Here is a 14772-nt window from a genome sequence, read left to right on the forward strand (position 1 = left end):
AAACTGCTCTGCCCGGTCACTGCTGTAAGTGAGAATGGAAATCTCATAAATATTTCCACAATTCAGTTCTTCCATTGTGCGGTCCATTCGATGTGTCGCTTTCGCATGGAAAAGCCTTTGTGTGTCGCCATTTTCTACCAGCCGAAGAATAGTCCCCCAAATTTTCTCATCCTTTTCTTCGGAAAGCCACAAATACGAAATATACTGCATCCAAGGATCATAGCACAGAGCCTTTTTTGGCACAGAGTAGATTATGGGCGCGTTCTTTTTGTGACTAGCGACCAGCTTTAATCATCTTGTCCATCGAGTTAGTGAAGAGAGGCTTTGGTTTTTGTTTGAAGGCAGCATTTCAACCCAACAGCCTAGCCGGCAGTAGCCAACGGCTAGGTGAAACGGCATCAACGTATGCAGATGGTTTCGTGTCCTGGCTTATCTTATCTGAACGGTAATTGCTGGCCAATTGAAGTGCGACTTCTCATCATTTCCGGGATTCCGTACCGAATGGCCACTCGTAATGACGATAAGCCCCGTCAAGCAATTACAAAATGTTTGAATTACGAGGCTCCAGACAGGCGGCTAAGAAACAAGCGCCGCAATCCATCATGATAAGTTGGAGCAAAAATTTTATCCAGACTCCCATGTTCTGCGGCCCGTACATCAACGTGACACGCCAGTAAATTTTGCCGCACACTTTCAATGCAAGGTTTTAATTAGTTTGGCGAGAGCATGTCGAATGGCCGCCCGTGCAGCAACCGTGGCTGCACTCCAGCGTTTGACGCTTTGTTATCTGTTTGACTTTATGTCGATCTTAATCCTCCAGCAGCTAAGCAGTTAAAAGCCCCGCCGAGAAACGGTCGAATCAAATGTCGGAGAAAATCAAATGCAACCAAACTGGCTTCATCTCTGACGTAGAGCTGAGCGATGGACAGCCAGTCGTTCCAGAAGTGCTCCAAAAAGCGCGAAGCGAGCCAGTACTGAAAATTTTCCACTAGCCATGGTCGCCGGCAGCATCGTGGCTTCACTTTTCGGTGGTGCTCACTGAGGGATGTGAAGATATTTAAATATGATACACTTTCCTGTCGGTTTCGTGAGGCGGAATCTTTGCCCTGACGGCAAAAGGCAATGGCAGCAAAATCCGAAGTGGAGAGCTTTGAGAGTTTCCCGGCCCAAGAATTCGACACACTCGAAAGAGGCGACCACTTTCTTTGATTCCCAACTCCAAAAACCACCGCCAGTCAGCAGTTTTCAGCTTTTGAACCGGCTCGCCCGTCGCTGAAGTGCAACTGCACTCGATTAGTGTAGCGGAAAATATGTTCCGGCGCTTCATTATGCTTCCGTTTACCGCCCGACGACTTCGGCTTCTTCTGTCTCGGTTTTTTTTTTTCGTTGGGAGAGGCCTTTCCCACTTTTCCTTTGCGTTTCGTTTCGTGTTGGCCACTCGCAATGCAACGTCTTGTTCTTGTCTTTAGTTGTGCGGTTTTCGGGCGGCCGCCGTCTTTAGCCGCACCGCACTTTCATCGTTTCACTTTGCTGAACACGATTCTGTTTTCCGCTCTTGTGATCTTTCTGCATCGTCCATAATCCCGGCCAGCGACTGCTGTTTCCACGGAGAGATTTTCCCTTTTTTTTTGTTTTTACTCTTGCAGTGCGCAGACTTTCTCCAGTGCCGGTACGGTTTTCTTTCGAGCACTTTTTCTTTCGTAAGCGATTTTCCGCGGCTGTTGCTGCTGCGCCCGGACGATGCATGATTTATGAGTCTCGGGTTCGCGATGCAGCCGTAGCAAAAACTGTCGCCTTTGGAGCAATCGTCTACGCTGTGTGTTAGAAGTTGTTTAAAAAGAAATAACAAGCTTGAAGACTAACCAATGGCAAGGGATTATTTGCTATGCCCCCTCTTGACATGCTGATCTAGACGTGTTCTGCATAAGTCTTAAGTGGGCTGTCCGTGCTTTTGACGCACAGGAATTTAGTGATAACACGGAGCCCGAGGAAGCTAAGAATGGAAAGCGATCCTATTAATGCGTGCTTCATTTACAACATGAAAATACGCCAAAAGGTATGCAATTTGAATGCAAACATCCAACTTTTGCGTGACATAGTTTCCTGTTATTTTACCCACGTGTTAACGGGTGTTTTATTTGATTTATACTTTATTCTTCGTAGATACTTAGATTTTCCGCCACTACAGATAAGCAAAGCTAAGTGGAAAGGATGATTGAATGCTTAAATTAAATATCAGATTTTTGGGCGAAGTTTTCTGATTGGCCGATGCAAATGCATTCCAAAAGTAACCACCTTACTCAAACTCCGTTGCCCTACATGCCGGTATGCTAATTTAACTAAGCACAGTTTCAGCAAACAGTAACCGAAACCACATCACAAGCAAATCAGGTAAAAAGCCTGCGGCCTCCGGTTGATCTTTGTGTCAGTCGGGCATAAACTTCCATTAGGTTTACGAGTTTTTTCCCCCAAAGGTTCCCCGTTGTAGGAAACTTTCAAGATTTAAGGTTTTTAATAGACTGCAGCCAACTTCATTGCCAGCTCGCCACAATCCTTTTACAGATCGAACGTGCATGTTGGCTCGACAGGGAGAGAAAAGAAAGCAAAATACATGTTTCTGGCCCGTATCTCTGTGGTCAATGTTTTCCGGGCGTCCAGCCGGCCGGCCGGCCAGACATTGTGTCCGAACGGGGAACCGACCGAAGTTGTGAAGCGTCGTTTATTTAGTGTTTACTGTCCACCGGGATCGTTGTCTCGTACCATCGAACAGACGACTCCCAGAGACACTCACCGAAGCTCGGCGGCTTCGAGGAACAACTTTTTCGGGGCGGCAGCGTACAAGAAAGTAAAGGACACAACCGCAAGAAAGTTTTGTCTGTAGTTAGTGTACACAGTTCCAACGGACGGGGACCGGCCCGGAACGAGGCGCGCTGGGGTAGGTAAATGAAAACAATTAATGTTTTTCGTTGCATCCCGACGCCGGTAGCCAGCAACAGGGGGAATTGGCACACTTTGGCCCGACCCGGCCCGGGGAGAGTTGGGTTGGCCGTTGACCAAAGATCCAGGACGATGCAAGCAACAGCACAAGAATCAGACGGGCCCGTGAGGGCCGGTGAGAAAGTTGCGGATGACAGTGGGACGACCGGACGGTATCCTCAATTTGTTTTTCCGAGACACTCAGTTTCCCGTGTGTAGCCGGCGCATCTGGAAGAGCGAGATAAGGAAATGGACCTTTTCCTTTGGCCTCGATTTTCTTGGCCTCGGCTCTCTTGGTGCGAAGGGTCATTTACCAAACTCGGTCACCCCTGGCCGGACCCGGTGACGACAATGAAGTGGTCGTCCCTCGCTAGCATCGCCGGTGAGCAGGCGACGCAATCTTGAATCGTTTTCTTAGGCGTTGGTTTGCTCTGCCCGCTCCGGTATTTATGTCTATTTACATGCCTCACCGAATCAATTTCACTCAATTTAACTTGTGTTTCTCGAGGGCTATTAAGCGTCTGGACAGGAAAAGAGTAATGCTCGGGATAGACGGTCCCGCGGGCACGGGGGCGCCAGGCTTCCCGAGGCTGCTGTGAGCCGCTGTACCAAATGGATGGTGATCGATAGGTCTATTAATAATTTCGCTAATTTAGTGCAACACAGCAGGACAGGCTAGATGGGTTGCGCCTGGAGTGTTTGGTCTACTGATTGGCCCAGAAGTGTTTGGCACCGCTGAAGAGTTGTTGCGATTGAATCAGATTTCTTCACCGTTGGCACACAGTCGTTGCTGTCAACTTGACGACTTAGTGCTGGGAATGCGAATCCCAAGGCCTCAAAACCGAGTGGTGTTGGACAATTGGACCGAAATCATCATCGCCTTTGTTGAAGGATAATCGAAGTCGAATATTTTCTGCCGTCGACCACAGTGTAAAGATATTGATTGTGAACGTATTGTTTCGTCTAAATTGCTAATAGTGGGGCATTATGCCAATAAAATTACCAGTGGCTTACTGAATACGGATGCATCTACACCACAATCAAGGCACAAGGTGGAAGCATATCGCCCGCAGCATAACGTAGCATACGACCCGACCAGAACGGAGGTCAGGAGGTGAGACCCCCAAATAAGTCCGACCGGCACCGGCCGAATAATATGGAATGCTAATGAGAGTACAATAAATATCAATCCACATCGAACCGAACTATAAATGTAAATATCACCTCATAAATTAATGACCCCTATGAGACCATCCTGCAGGCCGCAGTGCTGCAGTGGTGGGCGTGTCCTGTGTGGGTGGTGTGTGTTCGCGAGCGATCTAAATTATTATTCGCGGTCAACCCGACGGCCAGCACTCGCAACACACCACACGCACGGTGCCCGAAATGGCCCGCGGACGATGTTGTGCCCGGGTCGAAGTGCATAATTGAGCACCGAAAGCCGAATGGGGTGTCGAATTTGAAAGTCAATAGCCAGCCAGCGATAGATGATGGACATCGATTGGAGAAGGGGCCCACACAGGGTGGGCCTCAGAAATTAGTTGATGATATTTCCCGGTACCGGTCCATTCTCACCCGGTGGTCCTGGCTGGCGGAAGTAATGCTGTGGCTGGAAACTATCTGGAAACAGTGATTGTTCCGGGCCACCGTCCGGGACCGTTTCGCACATTAGCGTGGCACTTTTCTCGTTCGCCGGTCCCCTCGACCTACCCTTACCCCGCGAGCGGCAGAGCATCTTAATTGAAAAACTTTCACTCCGCCACTTTCCTGCATACTTTTCTTATCTCGAAGAAGTTTTGTTGCGGTCTTCGTTTTATATTTTGCTTCTCCATTTTTTTTTCGGGGCACCCGAGTGCCATATTTTTAATCTCGCGAATAAATTACACGCCGTGCTTCCGCTTTTGGGCCGGCCGGACATTGCTTCCTAACGCCACCGCGTTCCGCGTTCGGCCGAAGAAGTGGAACTTTCGTGGTCAGGACTCGGTACTCACTTCGCGCACTTTGCCAATGTTTATTTATTATGCTTAACTTTCGGCCGGATTGCCGGGGATTGAAGAACCCGCACGCCGCTCTACCGCTGCCAATCGCTTCCGGCGTGGTCCGGTCCGTACCACTGTGGGGCAGGATGCCGGACAGGTGTTTCCGGTTTCTTGTAAGGCGCCTCCGTTGACCGCCGGAGGTACGGATTGGGCGAGCGGTTCGAGGACGTCAGAAGCTCGTAGTGGCCGGTCAGTGCCTCGTACTCGTCCACCAGCGCGGCTTCGTCGCTTCCGGCTCGGGGATCCTCCTGTTCCGAGCTGCGGTCCCCTTCCGAGCTGATGTCCTTCCGGCGAGTGGCACCCGAGGTCATCACCATCACCGTCGGGTTCATGGTGACCATGTGCTCCTTCAGGCAGTTCTGGAGCAGGTTGAGGAAGTACAGGAACGCCAGCAGTGTCAGCGCGGACAGGGCCGCTCCCTTGCGCCGGCTGCCCGGCTTCCCAAACGAGGGTGTTGATAGAAAGGGTGGTGGCGCCGGTGGCAGGGGGTGGTGTATGATGTGCGGACCTGAGGGGCCTACCGGTGGGGAGTGATAGTCGTAGCCGCCGGGGCCACTGCTGCCACCGTAGGACTCGGCACCGGCACCCGAGCTGAACTTTGTGCCGTATCCCGGCGAACCGTCAGCCGCGGCCACCAGCGGGTGGTGCACGGAGTGGTAGAGCGCCCCCATCGGAGGACCTCCGTCGAACGGTCCGTAGCCCGGCCCGAGAGGGATCGTCGGTTCACCGCCGTACGCCATGTTCCAGCGGCTCGTCAGCTGACTCCGGTCGGCGGCGGCTCGTGGCGTCGAATCGGATGCACCGCGGAATGAGTTCACCACCATGGTTGCAGCGCAACTGTTGCACCGACGATGCACCGGGCGTGCTGCAAGCCGCGGGCACAATTATTGACGGGATCCGTGGAAAAAGAATAGCAAAACGAGCGAAAACCGCTCACGGCACGGGTTGGTGTTGACATCGAAAACCGAGAACCGTGCGATGTGGCCAGCCGCCAGGAACCGGTGCCAGAGTGAGCACGATCACGCCCCATCCCTGTCTGGCCAACGGGACACGCTGCCGGCCCCGCGGGGGGAGAAAACACATGTCGGATCGGCACCGTTTAACAAGCAGTTCCGGTGCACTCCGCAAACGCGACCGACGGCCGGAAAGTGATGATTTCTCGCCGCAGAATGCCGGGCCGGGCCGGGCAGAGGAGCCACTGTGACCGCTAACTATCTATTACAAGCCTTATTAACTGCTTTCTGAAACTGGCTGGGGCTGACCTACCTTGTCGCGAGCATGAACCTTGACAGTGTGTGTTACGGCAAATTAGACGACATTTGCCTCGGAAGTGCACCAGAAGGGAGCAAACTACATTTTGCTGGTAAAAAACCGGCAAAAGCTCAGCACGATGCAGCACTCTTTTGGGGCAGAATTTAATTAGCAAGTTTTTGCTTAACCCAAAAATGAGGACAAAAAGTGTTCCGATCATTTCGAGCTTTAAAATCTAATCAAATGCCTATTTGATTAAACCCACTTTTAAGGGCCTCCGTTACCCATATTTACTGATACAGTGGATAGTGAAAAGAATTTTAGCTACGGAACATTTAAAAAATATGTGAAAATATGAGTTTATCTTGGTTTTAATTTGCCCTTATGAAACACTCTAATCTATTTAATCTATTAGACTCGTCGTTGAAGTTGGAAGCTTGAAGCTTTCAGTTTTTTCCACCAATTTCTTTCATCTTGCTTGAAATTAAAACAATTATTGTTTTCATATTCAAAATGCAAAATCAAGGCTGAGAAACGCACGGTGAAGAATTCACAAGACATCATACTGATTTTTGATCTTGGAACATGGCAGAACCCTCGAAGTATCGTAAACTAACCGATGAAGAACGTAAGATGATCATTAATATGCGTATTGTTTCTTTGTCCCTCGAATTGCAACCGCCGAGCGATCTTGAACAGCAACAGAGATAATTTCTGTTGCTTACTGTAACGGTGTGCCACCCCCTTTTCACGTCGGTCTAGAGAATCAAACGCTATATTTGGCCCCTAGTGACTTTCATCTGTGTTCAAATGATGACGTCATAGAAGCTGTAGAAACGTATTTTGAAGGCGTTCCAGTTGGGATGGAATTCTTGAATTGGAATCTCATAGGACCAAGTACATTGATGTTCAGGGAGGCTATACTGTATAACAAAGTGAATTTCAAACCATAAACATTTGTTTTTCTTATCGCGGCAAAGAACTTATTGAACAGCCTAGTATGCACCTTCCATGAGCCCTTCAATGTTGGATAGTGGGATTATGTAGATGTTTCTTCGTTTCGGAACAAAAAACGCTGATTTGCAGTCACTTTGCATCTGTGCGGTGCAAAAATATTGAGAAAATTCCAACGCATACGCACATAGCTGTTGAACACGGTTGAACAAACAATTGAGCAATCTAAATTAACCCCTTTTCCAACATGTGATATTCAGGTTTCGTAACTAAGCAGGTTACTAAGCTTTTCAGGATTACTTTTCTAGTAAGACCTGCAAAATCGGTATAATCTTCTACGGACGCTGCCGTTCCCTCGTCTCTGCTCCGCTTGAATGGATTCATTTGGGCATTCTTTTATTTTCTTTATTTTTGCCTTCGAGATTATCTCCCCCGAAAGTTATGTAATACCGAAATTCCGACCGAAATCCCAGACCCACCAACCGTCATGCAAAAGGCTTTCTAGACTTCGACCGAACGCCGAACAGCGTTTCCGGTTTTTGTTTCAATTTTTAGGTCTATGTTTCGGTCACTGCTCTTCCTGTGTATCAAGTGGGGTATTAAATTTTTCGCTCACTCCGTCAAACCGCATTTCCAGCAAACGGCGTAATAACCGTTTCCGGCGCAACCGATCGGATCGGTGCCGCACACGGTGCCCGCGGGGATGAACCATCTTATGACGCGGCCCTTAAATAGGCACCATTCAGGGCCGGGGCACTTTTGTGGCCTCGCATTGACGCAAGCGAATCTCTGCCGGCGGCGACCGGAGACCGTTTGACCCACAAGACCCACATCGACCCAAAGTCCATCGGTTGGATCGTTTAATCTTCCACCAACGCCAACGTCAAGTCTGGCCGAAAAAAAACGGAAAATTATAAAGCACCCCATACGACAACACAACACACAGTTGGACGGGTTTTGTGGGGAGAGACTTCGGCGAGACCCGGGCGATCCCCACAGGGCGCCTGGGAACCATTGTCGACGTGTTTCCCGGTCTCTTTTGTTGGACGAGAATTAGCCGGGAGTGACAGGATGAGCAGATCAAACGGTGCCACGACGGTCACCCTCGGGGGATGATGCATTTTTACAGCCTCCGTCAGCTCGTCAGCTCGTCGCCCGGCGGAACTGCTGGCCCTCCCGGATGAGGGTTGTCAAGTTGCAGCAAGTCCCGCGGAATCCCCACCGTCACCGTAGCTTCTTTGCAACTTTAGATTGGCCGTCCTGATGGCGACGACCGCCAGCTACGGGTGCGCGTCCTGCTGGTGAACGGAACTGCAGCGCGGCCCTGAGACTGTGAGACTTCAAAAGCCGAAGTTAATTTGGTCCCATTTTGTCGCCTCCCGAGTGCGGAATGCGGCTGGAAAGACGGCAATATGGAAATTCCCGGCCGGGCTGTACGGGTTTCGGTTTTCCGTTGCTGAATAATTTATTAACTTTTTAACAGGATTTTTTACGAGCTTATCTCGATGAACAAATGGCTTTATCGGGAGATTTCCACGAGGACCTTCGCCCGGCCGGCCGCAGGGCGTATGTCGCGTCGCGTCCGTGTCTGGACGTGGAAAAGGTTACGACGGCAAGCTATGCTTCTTTGTGCAATGGTCTCGGGTTTGGGAATCGAGTGGTTGGTGAAAAGGGTTTGATAAGTGTACATTACTTGACAGAATTTACAATCTGCTCCGTGGACCATTTTTTGCGCTAATTTACATGCGCGGCGTAACAACAGGTACTGAATATATTCATTAAAACATGTCGCGGAAGTATTGCAAAGATAAAACTAACCCAAATTTCTTTCAATTTCATTTCTTTTTGGCAGTTGCTGGGCAGGGACAACGGACGCCATCGTACGGTAACGTATCCTTCATGTTGAGAATTTACAGGAACCGCTTCTAGATGATACAATCCCAATTCCCTATCGAAACAATGGAACTGTTGTGGAAAGCTTATGATACGCAAAACCTTTATCCTTTGTCAGATAGTTCCTGCACATAATCCTTGTTTATCATTGTTGGTGGTTATGCATTCGTTTGGAATATTTTCTAAAACACGACCGCTTCTACTGTGAATTGTGTAGACCACGATAATCCCATTCCATCATCCCGTTTTCCATCCGTTTCATTTGCGCCCCAAACCAGTGAACCGTGAAACGACACCGATTTATAATTCAACGGGTTGGCGCTAGGCACTTCACTCGCTGCCTACATTACGATCGGTAACGCATACACTCATTGTGGCATCTCATAAAAACGCACCTTCGTCCTATCGGGACTATGCGCAGGGCCCGGCCCGGTTTGTCATAACTAATTTTGCCTGGACTAGCCACGCCACCGACACTTGCTTCTGCAGAAAGTGCGTCCTGTTCCACCGTCGTCAGCGGCATCGTCGTCGTAAAACGAAGCCCCCGACCGCGGGCCATAAAAAGTGGGTGCCAGCGGGATGAATAAAATATGGAACAAGAGTTTTCATTAGTTCCCCATCGCAACGGACCGTGTTTTGGTGACGAGCGGGAATGCTTTCACTTCCGCCGCACGCATCCTAGTGAATAGTGCCCCGGGACCTTCCGTCAACTCCGTTCGAGTCAGTCAGTCAGAGTCAGGACACAAGCCGTTTGAATTTCACAGAAGCGCATTTGATCAGCAAGCGAGACCGCGGCCGCTACAGAAGCGGCTCTTTACGGTTCTACTTGTAGCGTTTCCTAGTTTGCGGGTAATTCAGTGATGGGGTGCACCAGAGTGTGATCTTGCAAGGACCACCGGGGGAACATTTGTGACCCTAGTGCATTCGACCTGTCTAATATGCGAACCGTTGCATTAAATAATTAGGGGTTCACCACTGTCACTTCAACCGTTCGCAGCTTGTAGCGAAGACAGCAGCAGCATGGACATTGGAATCCATCATTCCTCGACCCAGAAGCGCCAGAGTTTGTCTGGCTTGCTATTTTTGCTGATCTTCATCCCACCGGAAGTGGGTCGCAAACGGATGCTGGTCGCAATCGCAACGGCGAAAGGGCAGGCGCCATGTCATCAAGCCAAACTCATGAATGCATAATTTGTGCATGGAGCACGGAGTTGCAAATTGCACTTATCTGCGACCAACACGGAGTGTGTTAATGGCACAGAAGGTGATCTTTTCGCTACTTCGTTTTGTGGTTCGTGTGGCCACTGTTGGCGATTAATTGTAATGCTGTAGAATAATTTTCAAACGCATTCCCGCATGAGATAAAGTTCATCAATAACTGACAGTGAAAACGATAGAAGCTTTTTACCACAAAACGTCTCCATTGTGTTGCGAAGCCGGTTCGAATATTTACTTTGCAGCAAAAATTTTCATATTCAAAACATATTCTATCGTAATCCAATATTTATCACGCTTTGAGCATCCCTTTACAGGGGCGTCAGTTGCACCGGGGATTCAAATTCTTGGCTTCCTTGTGTAATAATTCAAAACTAACTCGGCTCAAGCGTTTCACGGGCGTGTCATTGCAAATTCAACGGCACTTGTTTCTGCCCAATAAAAGGGCCATTCTGGCGCTGTTTGCACATTTCACTTCAAATTTGCACAAAATTTGCATCACATTTGATTGTAATTTTTCCGGCCCCCCCCCAAAAAAAAGGAACCACGCGAACCATCTTCGATTCCTTGTGCCGTTTTATAGGGTTTCCGCGTTAAAAAAGGAAATAAAACACGCGGTTCCCTTTTTGTGGAGCACACACGTTTCGGGGGCCCCCGTTAAACTGTTCGCCCGGCTGGCGTACTACTTGAATCGACTTTTCCCGTGTGTCATCAATTTTTAAGTATCCTCAAACTTCCATTTCCACCTAGCTCGCCGCACGTCATCGTCATTCGTACGTAACTGTTGGCGCAAGCAATGAATATGGCCACGGCAACGGCTCTCACTTCCCGGCAACAGCTATCGGTTACGACCTATCCGGGGGAGGGAAGAAGCGAAACTTTTATATTCGGCGTTGATACATTTTACATTCTCGGTAAGCATTTTCTTCCTTGTTCTGTGAGCGTACGAATGTGGATTTTTGATTCCATGTTCGAGGGCCGAAAACGAGACCCTGCCACTTTGTGGACTACAGCCTCCAACGCAACCGGATCCCCGGAGTGATGGTCGAAAATGGTAAAGACAAAAAAAGGATTGCTCTGGGCGGCGTTTGCGAGGGCGATTTTACTGCCCAAAATTTACAGGCTCTTCGACAATTTCTGTCAAATTTCGGCTACTCCGGGGCCGTATCGATCAAAGTTGCGCCACGTCCGACTGCCAATAGATAATACTGTACCGCGTTTTGAAGCTACTGATCGGCAGCCGTCGATTGGTTCGGCGTTCGGGTCGACCGGAAAACGCTTCAAACGCCCTGAAACGAATGGCGGTTCTGGAAATTGTAGGGCACCACCAGGGCAGTGGGGTAGTTTTTCCAGCACAGCCAAAAGAATGTGACACCGAGCAGAAAAAATACACAAAAGGAAAATAATAGGGCAGCTGCAAAAAACATCATACATTCTTTCACATTGTGGCCTCAGTCGAGCCGCCGAGCATGCCGACGTTGACTCAAACGCTTTATGCACACACGGCATCCGGCGAGAGGCGAGCAAACGAGTGTGTAAATATTGTGAGCCACCCCGAAAGGGGGACAAAAAATCCTAAAACTTCGGAAAATGAAACACAAACGACGTAGCGTCGTGGCCCAATGTTGGTGCCATTGGCTTTGGTGAATGGGAAAAGATAAAAAATCTATTTTACAATTCCGGTGGTCTATAATTCGGTTTCGTAAAAAATGATTGCAACAATGGAATTTTGAAAAGCTTTTGCGATTTTCTGTTGGTTCGTATAACCATTCACAAAAGTATTCACAATTGTTAACAAACTTCACTGTACAGTTTATTGCTTGCGAAAAATGTAGGATTTATCAAAGGGAAAAATTAGTAGATAAAAAACACACGAAATATTTTTTTTTCATATTTTCATCACAAAACAACGAAACAGTTTTACTTTACAACCTTATTTTACCAGAGGGGCATTTCGAAAAGGTTGTTGTAAACATTTTGTGCTTTGATAAAGTAATATATTTTGTAGAATATGTTTGAACACAGCTAAAGGCAAATGGATGCTGTGGAATTGCAAACGTCACCTTTGAGCCTTTGCAAATCCTTTGTAGCTTGTTTGAAAGTTCGTACCGTGAACATACGTGAAGAGATTGGGAACCGCTGATTTGGAATTTCAATCGAACTTATTAAACGACCCCAACAACAAATAACACAATAACGTGAATTGGGTTAGCAAACGAACACGCAGCCCGGTGTGGTGCTTTTTAAGCTTGTCCCCAACTTTTCGGTCGTGAACCGGAAAGAAACAAAAACTGGAAAAAAGGACGCCCCACTATCACCCGGAACGCACCGAAACACTCACGACGGCGGCGGCGGCAGCGGAGCGATAAATGTGTCACATGCTTTTCTCACCGGCAACGGCCAACATAGCTGTGCCACTCACACGTTCCATCGGCGTTCGGCTGGCGTTCGATTTGCTCTTCCACTTCGCAGCATAATCCACGACGGCACGCGGTGGCCACGCCGGTTGTGGTGGAAAACATTTTAAAAGTTTATGGCACTTTGTCGCCAATAGCGGACTGTGCCGGGTTTTCGTCGGCTCCGAGGGGGGGGAATCCGGGAAGGTCACGAGCTGCTTTCGCCGCTATTTGCGTGAATGGGCCACGCGTGCGTCGCCGCTTTTCGGTGGTGAGCAAACAATAGCAGGATAGCCGAAGGAAAGCCGAAGAATTGTGCCACGGAAGGGTAGAGAATTTAAGTTAATTCTGTTTACTTTACGCACTGTGTGGAGCAAGATATCCCCATCTTCGCGGTGCCTTTTCGCCGGGGAGTTTTCTGTGTCTGCTGATAACATCTTAAGTGCAGATTGTGCATATATTGGACTGGAAGCACCGTTTCGCCGAAGTATGGCACTGAGGAAAGTGCAACTCCGTGGTAGGGAGAAGCCACTCACTTCATCGTCCAAAGTCATCCGCAAACAGAAGAATGAAAATTGATTTTGGAGTTTGATATCCGTTGCCCTATCGCTGATGGTGAAGCCATCCCATCTTTGTATGGATTTCTTCAAAACATTTCCTTTCAATTTGTTTAACTTATCCCGCAGTAAACATCGTTGTCCGACGGCAAATACGGTACGCGGGAAACTGACGGCCTTTTTGAATACAATTTTATACATTTTATCCCCGTGAGTCATGCAGCGTCAGCGTATATGCCTCGCCAGACTTCGGTGGGCTAGTCGTGTCATGAAAATCGTGGCTTTGACGTTCCTGTCAACAATCAGCCTTAAGTTTATTCTCCGTTCCAGTTGCAACATCACGGGGAACTTCTTATCTTTACAGGATTTGGAAAGGATCCCCGTTTTGAGATGGCCCTGAATAAATAACGCAATTCTTGTGTGAACCGTGGTTGCGTTGTTTTCTTCTGGGATGCCTATTTAGGGGACTGTTTTCTTATAATCGGTGTTCTTTCTATTGTTCCATTGGACAGCTCATTCCAGGTTAACGCCAGCGACATGTTGTGCACTTTTTCCCTTCTGAACCCATTCCGTGGTTGTCGATCCTAACATTTCATGACCCATTTTCGGTTAGAGTTCACCTTCTTACGGGCGCTTTTATTAGTCCACGTATCGTGCGGTCTAACGAGCTTTGCGTTGTGCGGTTTTACGCGCTACGTGACCTAAACAGGTGACCAAGTGCCCTGGTGTCTACTAGTTTGAGGTGCGAGTACTACTAAAAACAGATTCTTTCTTCAAGATCATGTCCTTCAAGCGTGATACCATTATTCTAATATTATCAAATCGGGTTTGAAACAGACCTCACACTGAAAGATGCCATGCCAAATTTAAGTTAAGTTAAGTAGATATTTTGCTACTTCTTCAATCCAGCCTAAAGCAAGGTGTGCACCAGTGGCGTGTCAAAGTTGTAATTTAATGCTGATTGTGGTGGAAAACGGAAGAAAAGTTTTACAACTCGGTAGAAAGTCTAGTCTAGCATTCAAAATGCCAGCGAGTTTTCCAAAACCTCACACACCACACTACACCTCACCAATTTCACCGGTTCACCGGTGATTGGAGCGGAACGCGCTCAGAGCGGGTGCTCGTCATCGAATTCTCGAAAGCAATTAGTAAAATGGTACGATCCGTCGACGGTTCCCGGTGGGCGAAGAATGGCTGGTGCACTTCCAATTCCAGCCATCATCACATTGCACCCCCCGGGGAAGGGAGAGACCCCACCGGGAACGTCGAAGTCGAACCTCCATCGCAGCATCGCCAGCACGATCCAGCGGCCGGATGTGCGGGCTTTGTTTCCGCGGGCCCGCGGGAGTCTCGCGCGGGAGGCACAACAATGAAACTCCGTGAAGAACTCCGAAAAACCCCTTGGTGCACCTTGAGAGGCAAAATAAAATTGAAAAACACGGAACGATTTTCTATACGGCCACCCAAATGCATGCTACTCGCCCACCGGCA

At 48.6% G+C, this 14772-nt stretch overlaps 1 protein-coding gene across 1 annotated transcript; it reads right to left on the bottom strand.

The window, feature by feature from the left end:
* Positions 1-4859: 4859 nt before the first annotated feature.
* On the bottom strand, positions 4860-5839 carry LOC131207530 (uncharacterized). Its single transcript, XM_058200149.1, has one exon. It carries the CDS (start codon positions 5837-5839, stop codon positions 5048-5050), a length of 792 nt encoding a protein of 263 aa, XP_058056132.1. The 3' UTR covers positions 4860-5047.
* Positions 5840-14772: the final 8933 nt, after the last annotated feature.

This window comes from Anopheles bellator, chromosome 2 (genome assembly GCF_943735745.2).
Source record: "Anopheles bellator chromosome 2, idAnoBellAS_SP24_06.2, whole genome shotgun sequence".
Classification (NCBI taxonomy): Eukaryota; Metazoa; Arthropoda; class Insecta; order Diptera; family Culicidae; genus Anopheles; species Anopheles bellator.